The sequence below is a fragment of the Centropristis striata genome, chromosome 10 (assembly GCF_030273125.1).
Source record: "Centropristis striata isolate RG_2023a ecotype Rhode Island chromosome 10, C.striata_1.0, whole genome shotgun sequence".
NCBI lineage: Eukaryota > Metazoa > Chordata > Actinopteri > Perciformes > Serranidae > Centropristis > Centropristis striata.
In genome coordinates, this window is record NC_081526.1 from 33,255,405 (window position 1) to 33,275,521 (window position 20,117).

A 20,117-nucleotide genomic window follows, 5' to 3' on the forward strand; every position below is an offset into this window, starting at 1 on the left:
GCAAACCCCACACAATAGAGCTGCAGGCTGGAGTCGAACTGTCTAAGTATTTTTACAGTGGGTTTTGAGTACTTTTACTGAAGTAAAGAATCCCTATACTCAGTGGTGGGAAAAGTATTCAGATCCTTTACTTCAGTAAAAGTACTAATACCACACTGAAATTACTCCACTACAAGTTTAAAAGTCCTGCATTCAAAACTTACTGAAGTGTCAGTATCAAAATGTATTTAAAGTATCACAAGTAAAAGTACTCGTTATGCAGAAAGGACCCACTCAGATTGTTTCATATGTTCTAAATATATTATTGGATATTTCCTATTGATGCATTTATAAAAGCAGCATTTTAATTTCCTCAAGATATGGCTCATTTAAACAACTTAAGATGTTTTTATTTAAACCTCATGACAGTATAATATCACTTTAAATGTATCTGATTTTTATGTCAAAAGTAACTAAAGCTGTCAGCTAAATCTAGCGGAGTAAAAAGTACAATATTTACCTTAAAATGAAGTGAAGTAGAAGTATAAAGTTACATAAAATGGAAATATTTAAGTAAAGAACTTAAGTACCTAAAATGTTACTTAAGTTCAGTACTTGTGTAAATGTAGTTACATTCTGGTGATCATAGACATCATACATTATTACTTAATACATAATTGATTATATCAATGGTGGTAATCATATATATATATATATATGTATATATATATATATATATGTATATATATATATATATATACATACATATATATATGTATATATATATATATATATATATATATATACATATATATATATGTATATATATATATATACTTAATACATAATTGATTATATCAATGGTGGTAATCATATATATATATATATGTATATATATATATATATATGTATATATATATATATATATATATATATATATATATATGATTACCACCATTGATATAATCAATTATGTATTAAGTTTTTTATATATAATAATAATAATAATAATTTATATAATAATAATATATAATTATATATATATATATGTGTCTATGGTGGTAATGACCATATTCGCCATTAAGACTTCATATCCCAGAAGCCTCTGCGGCACATAAGTGATGTCACCTGATAACGAAGAGGGGAGGGTGTGCTAATGTTTACAACCGTTGGACTATCAATAATTTTATCGTAAAAACTGTAATTGTGTTGATATTTCAGCTGCAGGTGGGAAGATAAGCGTATGATGGTGCGAGCTAAATGACCTCTTCACGCATTAAGGTAAAAGAGACTTTAATTAAGCGTTTTGATCACTTAATGAAGCAGGCTTGTTAGCGCTTAGCTCGTCAACGTTAACGCTAGTTATCTGATATTGATAAACAAGTAAACGTAGCACAGCGATACTATGTGCTAACGTAAACGCCACAGGTTAGCTGCACCTGAACCAACTCCTGGCAATGAATAAAAACATTAAACACGAAAAACAACCTATACCATTATGTGTTGACCTCCAGTCTCTATCACTTTAATATCTAGTAAAATAGCTAGCTTTTAAGCTGTTTCGCTAGCTTTGTAGAAGAACTTAACACATAGCTAAGCTACCCGTTTAAAAACCGTCACCCTGTCAAAATAATAGCCTGACTCATTTTTCACGTTTTGCAGGAAACATAAAAAACTTCACCAAAAGTGTAACATATGACATTTAGTGATCATTTCACTCAAAAAGGATGTAACAACTATTACTATTGGCATAGTAATACTGTGTGTAAATTATGTAACTTAAGCGAAATAAATGACTTAGGCAATTTTTTTAACATGCCTTAGTGACTTAAGCAAGATATGGTAGCACTTTATTTTGAAGGTGTCTACATACGAGTCACACAAGCCTGTCAGAAACATGACATGACAAGTATCATGAGCATTAATGTTACTTCAAAGTGTCATTCATGTTCATGACACATCCCATGTCATGTTTATGACACACTCATGTCACTCTTATGTAGGCAGCTTAGAGTAAAGTGTTACCAATATTAGTGTCAACAATAAAACACTGATAAACTAAACTGATAACTAAACAATCTCCCTCTAGGTCTTATTTACTGGGTTCTTATCTGATGCCTATGAATGTGGCATATTGTTAAAGAAGTGATGATCTTAAAGGGGTAAAATCACATGATCTGATCAACTGAGGATGTAGGTGATTTTACCATAGGTGGCCGGCGTCATGAGGAGATGATTTAGGCAAAAAAAACTAACAATTTTGACAAAAAATGACTTGGGCGATTATTTTAACAGTGTGACAAAATGGAAAATAGCCAAACTAACTCTTAAAATGTATAGCTAAGTACAGTACTGCTCTATTAGTCAGTTGTTTACTACACACACAGCTGACATTTAGCTAACTAGCCCACTTCTATACTCTTCTTTAACACATGAAAGTAGAGATGTTAACATGCCTATTATGCCTGGTATTTGGTAGCTTTAAAGGCATATATTGTGAATTATTTGGCCAGTAGCATTTCCACTGGTGCTTGAAGTGTCCTTATAGACTTGTTGGCAGTGGTGGAAAAATTATTCAGATCCCTTACTTCAGTAAAAGTACTAATTCCACACTGTGAATTTACTCAACTATAAGTAAAAGTCCTGCATTCAAAACTTGCTGAAGTAAAAGTACAAAATTATCAGCATCAAAATGTACTCAACGTATCAAAAGTAAAAGTACTCATTATGCAGAATGGACCCACTCAGATTGTTTTATATATTCTAAATATATTATTAGATTATTTGTATTGATGCATTTATGTAAGCGCTTCAATTGTGTAAAGATAGGGCTCATTTTGACAACTTAATATACTGTTAGGAGGTTTAATTAAAAAAATGTCTAATCACTTTTAAAATATCATGCTGTCAGGTAAATGTAGTGGAGTAAAACGTACAATATTTGTCTCAAAATGTAGTGAAGTAGAAGTATAAAGTTACAAATGTGGAAATACTCAATTAAAGTACAAGGACCTCAAAATACAGGTACTTAGGTACAGTACTTGAGTAAACGTACTTAGTTAGTAAGTTTCCACCACTGCTTGTTGGTTTTAAAAAAACGTAACTTCACAGTCTTTTGCTTGCTTTTTGTTGCAGGTGTTTGTTAACTGTGAGCCCCCTGGCTGCTCTCCACTCTGAGTCTGCATCTGGCAGGAACATTTTAGTGTGCAAAGTTTGCTGGTAAACAGGTCTGTATTGTGTGCCTCTAATGTTGTGTTTTTAAGCTTACTCCAAGTGTGGCAGATTTATGCTGTTGCACTGACACTGATTAGAGAGTTTTACAGACGCTTTTATCCAAAGCGACATACATTTGAGAGTTAATACAACACAAGCAAAGATGAAGTCAAAAAACAAAACAAGAGTAAGTGCCTTTGGTTCAGTTTGAGTCCATTAGGATGGAACAAGTGGTCAGTGCGAACAATTTGTTTTATTTTATTTATTTATGGTCCTCGTCTGTGTAGATCAAGTGTGAAGGTGTTCAGTAAAGAGCTAGGTCTTCAGTCTCTTCTTAAAGATTGATAAGGATTGATAAATAGAACGGCAACTAATGATTGTTTTCCTTATTCATTAATATGTGATATTTTTAACAGCTTCCTTAGACCAGTAGTTCTCAACCTTTTTGAGTCGCGACCCCCAATTTAACATGCATGTTGTCCGCGACCCCACTCACTGAACAGAATCTCACACACACAGTTCAGATCACCCAAAAAAGACACAAAATGACCCAAAAAGACACAAAATAACTAACAAAAGTCAAAATGACCAAAAAAGGAAACAAAATGGCCAAAAGACACAAAATGACAAAAAAAAACAAACATAAAATGACCAGAAAAGACACAAAATAATCAAAAAACACACAAAATGACCAAAAAAAGACACAAAATCACCCAAAAAGACACAAAATTGCAAAAAAAACAAAAACACAAAATGACCAAAAAAGACATTAAATGACCAAAAAGACTAAAACACATTAACACATGAACACTTTAACACAGTGGAGACAGAGCTGACTTCCAAAATGATTTGGCGACCCCCAGAAATCATCTCGCGACCCCAATCGGGGTCCCGACCCTAAGGTTGAGAATAGCTGCCCTAGACTGTGGAATGATGACAAATAGAGAAAAGTAGCCCATCACAATATTTTTTAGAGCCCAAGGGGACATTGTCAAACCATCTTTAAGTCTGACAGGCCAAAACACAAAGCTGTCATAATCCTTCATACATTTGAGAAGCTGGCACAAATATTTGTTATCTGTGCTTGAAAAAAACTTGAAAAGTCTTGTAATTTCATTATGTCCTTGCTCGTCCCTGCATGTCTCATCAGTGTCCTGATGGAGTGGGTGTTCATCATGAACCGGATGAGCTCTCAGGGTAGCTCCGCAGCCCAGCGGAGGCGGATGGCCCTGGGGGTGGTGATACTCCTGCTGGTGGATGTCATCTGGGTAGCCTCCTCTGAGCTAACCTCAGTAAGTCAGTCAGTCCACACCCGCCGCCGCGAGGTACGAGATAACACAGCTGTAATGAAATGAGAGAGGGGTCACAGATGTACACTACTGGTCAAAAGTTTTAGAACACACCAACTTTTCCAGAATTTAATTGAAAATTATGCAGTTTAATGTCTCAGTGTACTCTGAAATGAATGCATATTTGCAACATTTAAAATTCTTTATTGAGCATGATAGTGTTTTGAAAGTAAAAAAAAGATTCAAAATCACATTTTATGTTGGACTAAAGGACTAAAAAATGACACAAATGACCAAAAAAAGACACCAAATGACAAAAAAAAGACACAAAATGACCAAAAAAAAAGACACAAAATGACTTACAAAGACATGAAATGAATTCAAAAATGGACAAAATAGCCCAAGACTCCATAGAGTTAAGTTGTTAACCCATTTCTTGTTCCCTGAAAAAGGCCTACTTGTATAATTCTGAAATGTACATTATTTTTCAGTTTTGGTTAAGCTTACCTTTTTTTATTTACCTCTGGCAGTTCACCACTTACCTTTGTACCCTTTCAAGCTGTTCATTTGACTTGAACTGCTTGAATTTCAATAAAAAACTGGAAAAATTGGGGTGTTCTAAAACTTTTGGCCTGTACTGTATTGAGAAGTTTTGTGATTTGGCCTCTTTCTCTCCCAGCAACTGTTTTATTCATTCAGATATCTAAGTATGCTAAATATCTTGATCTTGTGGGGAATCTCTCGAGGAGCTACAGCCAGTGAGTGCACAAGAAACAGGTTGAGAGAGCATTGAGAGCGGTGTTGTTGGCGAGAGAAAAAAAGAGAGTAATAATAATAATAATTTTATTTGTATGGCACCTTTCAAAACAAAGTTACAAGGTGTTTGACAGTAAAACAAAATTCATTTAAGCACACTTAAATAAAACAATTAAACAATTTATAAAACAATGTAAAAGAGGGAAAAAGTCAATAAAAGGCAATACAATAAAAGTGAGTTTTAAGAAGAGATTTAAAAGATGACACTGAGTTTGCCTGCCTGAGATCTCTAGGCAGGATGTTCCAAAGCTTTGGGGCCCGAACAGCAAAGGCTCGGTCACCTTTTGTGACCAGTCTGGATTTAGGAACCACTAGTCGGGCCCTGCTGGATGATCTCATGCAGCGATCAGGCTCCTAGGGAGTAAGTAGGTCGCTAATGTAAGCAGGAGCCTGACCATTGAGGGCTTTAACCCTTTATCAGGCAAAGAACTATATTTGGTAACTTCAGGTAATATTTCGAGAGAAAAGTTGCAAATTTACTAGGTTAAAGTGGCAAATCTACAAGACAAAAAGTCGCAGATTTAAGAGATTTAAAGTGGCAAATCTGCGCGAAAAAAGTCGCAGATTTACGAGGAAAAAGTGGGGAAAAAGCAACTTTTTTCTCCCAGATTCACCACTTTAACCCTTAATAGGGCACTCATTGAAATACTTGCAAATTCCAAATTTCAACCCTAGAGAATATTTAAAAAGTTTACGAGATTAAAGTGGCAAATCTACGAGAAAAATATGCGCAGATTTGTGAGATTTACAGTGGTCAATCTGGGGGGAAAAATTGGCTTTTTTTCCCACTTTTTTCGGGTAAATCTGCAACTTTTTTCGCGCAGATTTGCCACTTTAAATCTCTTAAATCTGCAACTTTTTTTCTTGTAGGTTTGCCACTTTAATCTAGTAAATTTGCAACTTTTTTCTCGAAATATTACCTGAAGTTACCAAATATAGTTCTTTGCCTGATAAAGGGTTAAAAAGAAGCAGTAAAATCTTAAAATCAATTCTAAAACTCACAGGTAACCAGTGGAGGGCAGCGTGACTGGTGTGATGTGCTCCCTTCTTGTGCTGAAGGTTAAAAGCCTGGTGGCAGCGTTCTGTATAAGTTTAAGTCTGTGAATATTGAGTTTGCTGATGCTGTAATAAAGTGCATTGCAATAATCAAGTCTGGAAAAAATAAAAGCATGAATGACTTTTTCCAAGTCTGCACAGCAGAGAAATGACCCGTGTGACTCTGTGTGTTTTTGAAAGAGGCTGCACAAACCTCAATAAAAGAGAGAAGAGGAAGGTAGAAGACAAATAATTGTACACAATGTTTATGTAGAAATAAATCATTTATTCAGAATACTGCTTTGTCACTTATTAAACCGTCTGGTGAGCTCAAACCAAGGGCTGCTTAAAGCTCAAACCCGCCCGACCCCACAGGGCCAGGTTCCTACGGTCGGCTCGCCCATCACCATAAATAATCTCTGCTGATTCTTACTTTTTTTTTTTCCCAACACTATCTTTATTTATTTTCAGACATAATAACACATACATATAACTACTGGGACTCCGAACATATGCCCCAAACCATGTAAAACACAAATAGTAAATATAAATAGCAAACAAAAGCAGGAAACTTAAATACTCAATAAAAAAATAAAAAAATAAATAAAAAAATAAAACTTAAAAAACACCCCACAATACTACATAAGTAAATAAAAATAAATAATAAAATAATACTTAATAGAAATAAGAGTACAGACGGGGGAGAATAAATACAAAACCGACCATACACGATTCTTACTTTTGAAGGATCTTGAAGTGTGTGACTACAGGTTGGGATCTTGTCTAAAACAAACAGAGTGCCATAATCTGCTAATCCTTTCTAACATCTAGTAAACTGACAGCTGTGCAAAGACAGTATATTAAATGTTCTAAATTATATTGCAAAAAGTCACTCTGAATTCTCTTTTAATGTATGTTTTACACTGCATCACAACTTTTTTGGAACTGGGGTTGTAGCAGGTTCAAAGTAGCTAGAAATGAAAAGCACACTGTTTCTTTCTGGAGAGAAAGTATCAGCGGTCACATTCTGTTCACTAAATATAAGTCGTTACTCTCCCATGTTTAATTAGGAAGATCTGTGTTTAACCTGACAGACTTGAAATGCAAAATAAAACAAACACAAGTGCCTGAGAGGGAAAACTGTGCAGCTTGCACACACACATGTTATTTAACCAACACAAGCTGTTCTACTAACTGTTCCCTCCTGTTGGTTTCTTCCTGCAGTACATTTTCAAGCGGCAGGAGTACAACAAACCCTTCTTCAGCACGTTCACCAAGACCTCCATGTTTGTTCTCTACTTGCTGGGTTTCCTGCTGTGGCGGCCCTGGAGGCAGCAGTGCACCGGCACGCTGAAACGCCGCCACTCTGCGTTTGTAAGTAGTTAAAGCACACACTCACTCCATGGGGGGGAAATATTTAAATATTTTTACTTTTCTCCAAACTTTTACGATAACTTCAGTCACACAGAATCACAAACCATGCCTTCTATTAAGTTTTCTGAATGTATTATTGTTATTTTGTTATTGTTATTGTTATTTTAGAGGGGAAAAATGTACTGATTATCAATATATGACAGCTGAGATGAAAAAAAAAATGTTTGAGCTGGAATAAAAATCAACCTGCTTTTGTCGATATATCAGCGACATGACTGCAAAGATACTCAGAAAGTTGCTTTCTTCATTTTCTTAAAGTGTATTTAATATTATAATACTCCATGTTCTGTTAAATTAAATAAGTTTTAATATCGGCGCATATTAGAGGTGTGAATCAGCGTATCGGCCCCACAAAACAATTTTCAATATATTACGATTTAACTGTTTAACTGCATTTTTTTTTTCATATATATCTTCATTGGGTTGTCAGGACATAATACATATTCAATCAGAAAAGGTACAAATCACCCATTTTCCCCCCTTTTAGAACAGCCCCCCGCCCCCCGAACCAGAGAGTCACATTCACATAAAATAACCAAAAAACAATAAATAGTAAAAATAAAATACACTCTCTCCCCCTCAAAGAAAAACAGGAGGGGCGAACAGTAGCCAAATAAACAATAATAAAAAACGAAAAATAAAAATATAATATACATATATGTTTAACTGAATTTTGTAACCACAAAATTAAATTCAGTCAAGAATTGATTTTTTCCAATAAGAGAAAATTCTCAGTCTATTCATCTCACTTCAGTCTTTTTATTTCTCCACAATGAGAGTCAAACCCACAGACTGACCAACAAAGTATTCAGTCAAACTGAACTGAACTGATATCAAACATGTATGGACGACAACAACTGCAGCATTTTATCAAACTTTCACAAACAACAAGCTTCACTGCTCTCAATTTTTTTTGAATGAAACATAAAAAAGCCGAACTTTGCAGCGTTATTTCTTCCTGACACACATGGTGCCTATAGATTCCTTACATCTTCCAGTTTCATATGATGATATAAAAGTGAGCACACAGTACTGACGGCCCAACGAGTACCAATGCTTGACGGCCATGAATCAATATAATATTGCCACGCAAAATATCACATTACTATGCTGTGTACATTTTTTCCCCCACCTCTAGTGCATATCAGACAACATATATTTATATTTTTAGTAAATAAACGTATTTTGCATATTGAAGGCAAAAACTTTTTTCTGGAAAATGTTGAACCTTTCTTATAAGACGAGATTGAATTGTTAATGGGTTAATGCGTCTCGGTTCTGGTCTGTAAGTTGATGGTTTGATTGTGTCTCTCTGCAGTTTGCTGATGCTGAGGCCTACTTTGCGCCTTGCACCACCGACACGACTGTCAACAACTGTTTGGTACGTAGTTTAATTATTGTGACTCTCAACAGTAAACACGTTAAAGCTGTACAAGTGTAACTAACTCCAAGTGTCTGACCTTCTCGTGTGCAGAGTGAGCCGCTGTACGTTCCAGTGAAGTTCCAGGATGTTCCTGCTGAGCACTCCAACTGTTTAATTGCAGACTGTGATTCTTGTGAGTACACAGTACTAGCTGCCTAATAATCCAATTTTATTTATTTATTTATTTATTTATTTTAACTTTATTGCCTTTATGCACATTTACAGACAATTAACATCACAAAGGAAACCAAATCAAAACATCTTGAGATTGGGTTTCATCTGTCACACAAATGGCACTGTAAAGGGTATTACACATATTTTATCTGGTTCTGTATTCCCAAAAAATAAATAAATAAATAAATAAAAAGGGCTAATTTAGATAATAATAGTGTATAAGAGTCTTAAGCAATATAGTCTGTAACTGGGGCCCACCTTCTCATAAAAACAGGTACTTTTAGCTGTATTTGGGCAGTCATATATTCCATCATGTAGACATGTTTTACTTTCTGTAACCACTGAATGATCGTGGGGGGGTCTTTCTTCATCCAATTTATAGTAATAATTTTTCTTGCAATCATCAACAAAATATGTAATATATAACATTGTTCGTGGTAAGCAGGTGGTCAGGAAACACATCTAATAAAAATAACAAAGAGTCCATTGGAAGTTCTACTGCCAAAATTTTTTCCAGTTCTTCTTTGACATTTTTTCCAAAATGTTTGTACTTTCGGGCAGTCCCAAAATATATGAGTATGGTTGCTGACCATGCCCAATTTTATTTTTTTAATGCTCCTAAGCGTGGTGTTCAGTGGTGTGTAACAAAGGATGGGTTAAATAACAGAGGTGGAATTTCCCCATCGTGGGATTAATAAGGGAATCTTAGTCTTAATCTTAATCTTAATTGTGATTTTTGCTTCCAAAGATTATGAACATAAAATAAAATGATTATAGTGCCACATTCTGTTTGGAGTCACTGAAAGAAATATGTTGAACATCAGTATGTGTAGTGGTTTTTGGGCTAATTTGTATTTGTTATTTTTCATATATTGAATATAAATTAAGTAGATTTCAATCGGTTGTGGAAGTGCATTAATGTTAAAAAACAGTTCCTCTACTTTATTATGATTTATTAGATCAGATTAAATTATTATACTTTATTGATCCCACAACGGGGAAATTCACTTGTCACAGCAGCACAAACAAAAGCAAAAAGTGTGACTATAAATTACAGGGGGAAAAAAGTAGTAATTTGAATGAAAATTTAAAAAAATATAAATACAGATCAAGATGATCTAAAAGCTATGGTTTCTGGTTTACCTAACCCTAACCTGGTTTCTTATATTTTTTATATTATCCATTTAAATATATTTTTATAGATTTATTCATCTATTATTTTCTTACATTTTTTTGTTTGTTTTTCAGTTGAATTATATGTTAAGTTTGAGGAAAATCCACAGTTAAAAGATAAATAAATGCATGATATTTCCAAAGTTATGAAATCATGATTATTGAAAAAGGGTTTTTTCCCTTAATTGTGTCCATTGAATTGACTTTGAGTACCTTTTTTTAAAAGCGGTTGGTAAATCTTTTTTTCATTATTATTATTATTATTATTATTATTATTATTATTATTATCATTATTATTATTATTATTATTATTATTATTATTATTATTATTATTAAAAAGACCACAGGAGTAGGCTCTGACTGATATGTGATTTATAACCTCATCAGTTTGGTCTGAAACTACATTTCACCAACAGAGGGCAGTGGTGAGCTAAGAAAATATAATAATAATAATATGTCATTATTCTGAGTCCATACAAAAAATCTAATCTTTAACTAGAGAAACCTCTGTGTGACCTTTCAGACTCAGTCCTCTCGTTTTTCTTTTCTTTCACACATCATCATTTCTCAATAAGAACAAAATTAGGAACAAAATTATTTCACTCTCTTCTGTCTTGGCTGCATTTCACAGAGCAATGAGAAAAATCTGATCTTTTGACTTTTTCATATTTTTAAGTAATGCAGTTCAGGAGCGCACCTCAATTTCTTTATCTGGCTGAAAGGCAACAGTCCAGATCCACACAGTGAGACAGTCTGTCTGTCAGGCTTTCTCTATGTTTCTCATGTTCTTATATTTCTCATATATTTGGCACCTGTGTTTTAAACGATATGAGTTCAGCCCAGTCATGCGTTAGCACCAGTGGTGGAATGTAACTAAGTACATTTACTCAAGTACTGTACTTAAGTACAATTTTGAGGTACTTGAACTTTACTTGAGTATTTCTATTTTATGTAACTTTATACTTCTACTCCGCTAAATTTTGAGGCAAATATTGAACTTTTTCCTCTACAACATTTAGCTGACAGCTTTAGTTACTTTACAGGTCGAGATTTAACATAAAAACATCATACATTTAAAGTGATTAGACGTTTTCTTAAAATTCAACCTCATTACAGTATATTAAATAGTTAAAATGAGCCCTGACTTGAGAAAATTGAAATGCCTCAATAATAATCCAATAATATATTTAGAATTTGTAGAATATAACACTGTAAATCGGCCCATTCTGCATAATGAGTACTTTTTATGATTATATGATTTTATGATTTTTTGTTTTTTATTGTATTCATGCATATTTTATTTTGTGCGGGCAGTATATTTTACATTTTATTTTATTTATTTTTATCCCATTTTTAATCTATTTTATCTTATTGCATCTTACTGTTCTATTGTTTACTACATCTCTTTATATTGTGTTATGTATTTATTGTTTGTGCAGCACTTTGGAAACCTTGTGTTTGCTAAAATTGTGCTATATAAATAAAGTGGATTGGATTGGATACTTTTACTTTTGATACTTTAAGTACATTTTGATGCTGATACTTTTGTACTTTTACTTCAGTTGGTTTTGAATGCAGGACTTTTACTTGTAGTGGAGTAATTTCACAGTGTGCTATTAGAACTTTTACTGAAGTAAGGGATCTGAATACTTCTTCCACAACTGGTTAACACCTGATGAAGTGTGATATGCTGACAGTTTTTATGTTTGGGAGTTGAGATATAAACCGAGTGTTCCTCCTCTCTCCCTCTGTATCTCACAGCAGCGTCCAAAAAGCAGCGTGTGCGTTTCAGTAACATCATGGAGGTGCGTCAGCTGCCCTCCACTCAGGCCCTGGAGGCCAAACTGTCCCGCATGTCCTACCCAGCCGCCAAGGACCACGAGGCCATGCTGCGCACGGTGGGCAAGCTCACCATCACTGATGTGGCCAAAATCAGCTTCTTCTTCTGCTTTGTGGTGAGAATCAGTCCGTGCCAGCTCCTGTTTTTCTCTAGACGTGATGTAATAGCAATGCATAGTAACCAGTGGTGGAAAGTAACTAACTAAGTACATTTGTTCAAGTACTGTACTTAAGTACAATTTTGAGGTACCTGTACTATACTTGAGTATTTCCATTTTATCTAACTTTATACTTCTACTTCACTACATTTTGAGGCAAGTTTTATACTTTTTACTCCACTACATTTAGCTGACAGCTTTAGTTACTTTTCAGGTCGAGATTTAGTATAAAAAACATGATAAACTAAAAGTTATTATGCATTTTAAACTCAACAGTATATTAAATAGTTAAATGAGCCCTGTCATTACAAAATTAAAACACTGCTTACATAAATTAATCAATACAAATCATCTAATTATATATATATAACAATCTGAGTGTGCCCATTCTGCATAATGAGTACTTTTACTTTTGATACTTTAAGTACATTTTGATGCTGATTGCAGGACTTTTACTTGTAGTGGAGTAATTTCACAGTGTGTTATGCCAGGAGGCAACAAATGTGTTTGTACATATGTATTACATATGAATTATGTAAAATAGTAAAAAGTGATGGTTTATGAGCGCCAAAACTGCAGCTCATTAATCATGCAGCCTTTCAAGTGATGAACTGTTTTTAATTTGTGACTCATCCACTCTGAGCATAATCAAGAACCTTTGGGAAATCTTAAAGCAGAGTATTTGACACGGGCCTTAATTTGATCACTTCAACGTTTCAAAGAGTTCGGGAGTTTTCCTCCAAGGTTTCAAAAGGAGAAAAAAACAGGTTATCAGGTTATACTTGGCCTTTTCACCTGCTATGATATTAATCATTATCACCTGACATCATTATCATCTGACATTTAAATACAATCCAACAACCCAGAAATAAAAGTTTTTTATGCTACTGTGTCAGACATGTCGGCCTATTGATTTTACTGAATTGTTACATATTTATGTTTTATTTTATTCACCTTCTAATAAGTTTGCTACGTTTGTGACTAATATGACACAATTCGGTCATCTTTTCTCTTTTTTAAATTATTATTATTGACACTATTTTGGGTATTTTCAGCTATTATTGGGCCCCTTTAACATTGGACAAAAAGCTGCCAACCTACTTGCATCTGGCTTTCGTCTTCAGCTAAAAGGTTAACAATCGGCATTATTCCCAGGACAACTGCACGGAATTATTAGGACTAGGATTAGGATTAGGACCAGGTAGGATGAAAAAAAAAAAGAATTATAAAAAAATAAAAATGTAACTTTTTGAGTTGGGTAACTGCAAGCTATAACCTGATTTTATTCAATACATCTAATATATATCTAAAAAAATCACATAAACTACATAAAAGCAGATTTTCCCAAAACAATAGTTGTAGTAGCTTCTATCAAGAATAGTTTATTTATGTGTCGGGGGATTTTAGTTCTACTACACTAGAGAATGAATCAGCAGAGGCCCCCGATACACTTTTATCCCAATCAGTTTTGCGATACAATATATTGCAAGTTAACTGTATTACTGCATTTTTGTGTCCACAAAATGAAATTCAATCAAAAACTGTTTTGTCAACTAAGAGAAAATTCTCAGTCTATTCATCTCACTTCAGTCTTTTTATTTCTCCACAATGAGAGTCAAACCCACAGACTGACCAACAAAGTATTCAGTCAAACTGAAAATTTGATCAAGCTTTCAAAAGCAACAAGCTTTACTGCTCTCAATTTTTTTGAATGAAACATAAAAAAAGCCGAACTTTGGTGGCCGTGAATCGATATACGGTAATATTGAAACGCAAAATATCGCAATACTATACTGTATCGATTTTTCCACCCACCACTAGACTACAACTTTTAAATTTTGTAGTTATTGTTCATTTTATGACATTTATGAAAATCGGGTTGTAGCTTGCCATCTACCAAACTGTATCAAATCATGTTAAATCATGTTGGCAGAATTCGTTGGTGTCTGTTTATTATTCATGGGAAATTATAAATGATCTTTAGAAGGAGTAGATGTTTACTGGTAAGCTTGGCTGCATTAAATTTAACAATTTATATTAGAGGTTTTCCTCCGACAGCAGGAAACAGTTGAAGACTCTATTTGTCTCATCAGCGGTTATTTAAAATGTAAATGAACATATTAAACAGACTTTCACAGCACACTCAGTTACTCTGATAATTAGATCACAAAACAAAAGTGTGATTTAATTAATGTTGAACCTGTGTGTGTACGTGCTGACTGCTGATGTTTCCAGATGTCAAACGGTCACGTTCCACATCTCACAGAAGAGCTTTTTATGATAAATATAAGCCAAATTAAAAGTCTCTCTGTAAGTGTTATACAACGTCATTAAACAATATTATTGAGTGTGCTTGAAAGAGCAAACTACATACTATCCACCGGGCTTAATCCTAGATTTTATTCTTCCTTTAGTTTTAGTTTTGGTGGCACATACACTAAAAAGGTATCAAATCGACCGTCTCGGCCATGACAAGTATGCTATGACTTTTCTAAGGGTTTAGCCCAAATGGTTTCAAAGTTATTTGGCAAAAGCACGCCAAAAAATCCCCCCATTATTACCTTACAGAGAGGTTAGAGTTGATAACATCATCGCTAGAGTGCAGAGGGAGAGAAATTTGTCAAAAAATCAATTTGGAAACTGCGCACGAGGCCACACATGCCACTCTGCAGAAGTAATTTATACATAGAAACGTAGGAAAATTTATCTTCTCACTCACATATGTCTGCTAAAGCTGTCGGAGTTATAGTTTGGGCGTAGGATGCACAGATGCGCCACCAACACGCACCAACAGCCTCATAGACTGCCATGATAAAAGGCGGGAACATTTCAGGAGGAAAGCAGAGGTACCACTTTCTTCTGATTGCTCCAAAAAAACTATTTCTTCATTTTTCTTCACAAAACACATATGTAGACGTTCAGGAAAAAGTTCAAAGTGAATGCTTTCTGTTCGAGGGGAACTTTTTTCTGTTTTTCTGTCTCGGTGGTGTCAAATGTCACAGGAGGAGCAGCTGCAGTTGATTGCTCTGCCTCTGATTGGTGGCCGCCACACAGACAGATAGATAGAGGGAGACACAGACAGATACCTAAGCAACGGTAGAGATAACACACTGTAAACTTCTCGGCAGTGTCAATAATGTATGGGTGAGAGTCACGGACCAGAGTCAAGAACACTCAAAATTTCTTTAGAAATAAGAAATTAGTAGTATCGTCTGCATAATGTAGACACCACATCTGTTTAAATGAACAATATGTTAATGGAGTCTGGAAAGCAGTAAGAAAGGGCCAATGTGGCGTCAAATATGACGCTCCAGTAAAAAAAAAATAGAAGGCAATTGGCAGTGGAAGAAGAAGTCTATCGCCTATTTCTTGCTGGTTTGCAAGTGAGAAATGAGTGAGAGGTCTCTGGCTAGATTCATGCTGGTAAAAGTGAGATTCATTGGTCAGAGTTTTTAACCCCTGAGCCTCAGCGACTGAACAGTGAGTGGAACTCAAACTTCTAAAAGTCTGCTACAACAGGCTTCAGACAGTTAATCTGATGGTATTTACTCCAGCTGTTGGACAGTGTGGTGTAGAAAATGTCTCATCACTGCTTCTGTTTGTCTTCCAGTGGTTCCTGGCCAACCTGTCCTATCAGGAGGCTCTGTCTGACACACAGGTCGCCATCGTCAATATTCTTTCATCCACCTCAGGTGACTCTTTTTCTCACATTATTCATATATATATATATATATACATTTGAGCTGAAACGTATTGTACCTCAAACAGTTTTACAGGTTTTGTTATCCATCATACAGTCATGAAAAAAAATTATTAGACCACCCTTTTTTCTTCAATTCTTCTTCAATTGATTTTCTTGATAATGATTTTGGTTATTATCAATAAAACCATGGAAAATGTCTAGATATCAGTTCTTAAATGAAACTCTTATGTGCTGTTTTTGTTGTTATCATCAATATATTTGTCCAAACAGATGGTACCTTTAGTTGTATCATGCATTGAAATGAACAAGAAATTGAAGAAAGGAAGAAAAATGGTCTAATCATTTTTTCCATGACTGTTTATTGATCTAACCTTCATAATGCTGTTTCATGCTGCGACATTTACGGCTCTGTAACGTCTCGTCTGCACTGTGAAAGCAACAGAAGCGGGAAATTTTATGCCTTCAGAGGTAGTCACAGAGGCGGAAAATTGGTGGGACTGTTGGAAACGGGACCACTAAGGGAGACATTTGTTCTTGTTCTCTAGGTGGCAAGAACAAGAACAAAGTTCTTTCTGGACAGGAAATTTCATACTTCACGAGAAACTCAAGTGCAGATCTCCTCACAGGGCCCTCCCACTGCAGCACACGTCTTATTCAAATTCAAATTTGTGAATGAAGAGAAATGTGTTCTTTCTGCAAGAACAAAATGACAACATTCTGTTCTTGCAGCCCTGGAGAGAGAACAAATTTCTCTCTTCTTCTGGAGTGTGTATTAGCCTTAACACACGCCTCCCAATTGGTCCGACAGTCATCGAGTCACTGTTCAGCAGCTGCACAACATCTGCAACCGCCGTTGCTAACTGTGCACAGTTAGCAACCGCCGCCGCTGATCGTGCTACTGTGCAGCGCTGCTGCTGCTCTGTTGCACGTCACTATTGTCTCCTCCAACCTCAAAGTCAAAAGTCAAATTCAAAGTCTCTATTCTCAAAGTCAGCTCTATTGTCAATTTCTTCACATGTAGCAGACATATAAAGGAATCTAAATTATGTTTCTCACTATCCCACGGTTGCGTGTCCCAAAAACAAGAACTAAGCGGGGTGAGGCAGCTTTCAGTTATTCTGCTCCTCACCTGTGGAACAAACTACCTGCAGATCTGAGGTCTGCCCAAACGGTCAGCTCCTTTAAATCAGGACTAAAAACACTATTGTTTACTGAAGCATACTCTTAACTTTAACACTTATCTGCTCTACTCTACTGCCATTACTTTTTAACTACACAATGTTTGACTTGTGCTTTTTATTATTTTATCTCTTTTTTTATCCTGCTGTATCTTATTTTCACCTATTTATATTTTTATTTCGATTTCCCTGTTTTAATTGACTGTTTACTGTTACATTTACTGTTTTCAATTGTGTCTTGCTGTTTTTAATGTGTATGTAAAGCACTTTGAATTACCTTGTGTTGAATTGTGCTATACAAATAGAATCAGAGGTCACAGTGTAGAAGTGGCAGCAAAATTATACATAAGTTAAAAATTCTATTCGTACAAGACAGTCAATATTAGACATTTTTTTTTACACAAGTGTGCAAATGGCATGGTGTGCACTATATACGCCCTAAGGCGAGAAGCTGGCACAGATCTTTCTGGCAATATAGCGGGACATTTTTGGGACGGCACTAGGAAAGGGGCTCTAAAGAGAAGATCTGTCAGCCGTCTGATGCCACTGATGTCTCATTCACCTCTGTCTTTTATGAGCCCCTTGTCATATTAGTGATTTGTGATATTGGGGTTATATAAATAAAATGAGTGGACTTGACTTTGTGTTCTCCCTCTTCAGGCCTGTTCACGCTCATCTTGGCAGCCATATTTCCCAGCAACAGCAGCGACCGCTTCACCTTGTCCAAACTGTTAGCCGTGGCTCTGAGGTAAGTGGTGAGAAGGGCATGTTGGGAGCTGTCGGTGCTGAGCATATATTTGTATGAGTGATAGTGTTGTTTTTGTGTATTTTCAATGTTTTTGCAGCACTTTACATTTCAATTTCTGTTTTCTAAAATGCCATCAAACCACTTTTGCGAGGTGTGAAAATCTGCTGGATCTACATGCTGTTTTATTTCCTGCTGTTTCTCTCTGTGTTGGCTGGCCCCTTTCTCTGCACGCAGCTCTTTCTTCGCAGGCAGACAAAGAAAATGACAAAAATCTGTCAAAAGAAATCTCCTTCCCAAAAAACATCCTGTAATGCATGCAGTCAATCGCAAATAGCTGATATATTTGTCCCGTCATCCAACAGACACATTTTTAATAGCAGAATTGTGCAGAAACTCTGTACCCAGACAAGAATTTTGATATTGGACATTTCAGCAAAACCCCAGATTATGGTCGATGACATCCACTGCCCATGTTTTTTAAAGGCATACTCTGCAGGAATTGTTGCTTCCTGTTTGTAAATGCAACATCCCATCTTGTTGTAACTTTGTGCCCAAAGGGTGACAGCCAGAAACATCCTTCACACGGCAAAAGAAAAAGAAAAGCGAAAATCCAGACAGGTCAGAGTCTACCTCAGGCCTCTAGTGGTCATAAGTGATAACTGGGAGGGATTACTTTTGTAAGTTCTTGCACACTTGAATATACGGTATGTGTATGACATCCATGGTATGTTTTTTTTTTGTTTTTTTTCTCTTATTCTTCTTACTTTCACAAACATAATGAGTCATTTCGTTTTTTTTACAATATTGTACCTTGCACCCCCCCCCTTTTTTTTCAAGGTATATATTCACAAAGTAAATAACAAAAACATAGGGTAAACAGACAAACATATATACAAGGCAAACTGGTATTCCCCAAATGAGGATCTCCAAGAAAAGAAATAAACAACAAACTAATGACACACAAAAAAAAAAAAGATAATAATAATATAATGAGAAAATAAGCGGTGGTGTATGTATGCGTGTTCATGAATCTGTGTGTGTAACCATGGTATGGTTAAGGTTAGGAAAAGATTTTAGTTACTGTTAATAAATCAATCAATCAATGAGGTCTGAGAAAAGGCGGCTCTACTAGCTACATAAAGGACACACTAACCCCAAAGGTTGCGTCAGACTTTTCTGTTGTCTGTCAAATAAAAAATTCTGTGATGGGGGGCAGCCCTTTGCTGCATGTCCTCCCCCGTCTCTCGCCTCCTTTCCTGTCTATCTCCAGCTGTCCTGTCCATTAAAGACAGAAATAACCACAAAAATATACTAAAGATACTTCTGTCATAAGATATATATTATCTGTCGTTTATTATTATTATTTTAATTATAAGATATATTTAACTGCATTTATTTTTTTTATTTTTTTGAAACAGCCCTGTGTACCTGTCCTTGTGCTTTAGTCACTCACTTCATGTTTCTCTCTTTTTCAGCATGGGAGGTGTTACTCTTGTGAGTTTCTCCAGCATGGATAACCCCGATGAGAAAGGTGTCACAGGTCAGTTATCTGTCACTATGCCACATCACTTTAGTGCAGTGGTGGAAAGTAACGAAGTACATTCACTCAAGTACTCTGCCCTACAAAGCAAAAAGGCAGTAACTACGCAGAGTGCAGAACTGAGAAAAATGACTTTAAAGTTATCCTGTAATCTAGCCTAAGTAGTTGTAGGTAGATTATTGGACATGTGGCTGTTTTGTTACTTTATATTAGCTTATTTTTGTACATATCAATCCTCATATTTAATTTTATATTTTAGCCCTATTTTGCAGTTACTGTATTCTTGCTTTGTATTACTTACCAAAAATGTGGCACCATACCAAGAAAAAAGGCAGTATAGATTCTCCAAAAACTATTTTGCCACAATGGGCTCTGGGTGTGTTAGATACACTGTATTTGAAATAATTGGAACCAT

At 35.3% G+C, this 20,117-nt stretch overlaps 1 protein-coding gene across 2 annotated transcripts in view; it reads left to right on the forward strand.

Annotated features, from left to right (window-relative positions):
• The first annotated feature begins 1,133 nt into the window (after positions 1-1,133).
• Positions 1,134-20,117, forward strand: part of LOC131979463 (solute carrier family 35 member F5-like) — a 34,925-nt gene continuing 15,941 nt past the window's right edge. Inside the window, exons 1-10 of one of the 2 annotated variants that reach the window (XM_059343449.1) lie at positions 1,134-1,260; positions 3,115-3,206; positions 4,343-4,484; positions 7,557-7,706; positions 9,085-9,147; positions 9,241-9,322; positions 12,298-12,491; positions 16,144-16,225; positions 18,075-18,162; positions 19,638-19,702. In XM_059343449.1, coding sequence (XP_059199432.1) covers positions 4,350-4,484; positions 7,557-7,706; positions 9,085-9,147; positions 9,241-9,322; positions 12,298-12,491; positions 16,144-16,225; positions 18,075-18,162; positions 19,638-19,702 — 859 coding nt within the window. In that variant the 5' untranslated portion in view covers positions 1,134-1,260; positions 3,115-3,206; positions 4,343-4,349. The remainder of the gene's footprint in view (positions 1,261-3,114; positions 3,207-4,342; positions 4,485-7,556; positions 7,707-9,084; positions 9,148-9,240; positions 9,323-12,297; positions 12,492-16,143; positions 16,226-18,074; positions 18,163-19,637; positions 19,703-20,117) is intronic. The other variant, XM_059343450.1, reaches the window with a different exon arrangement.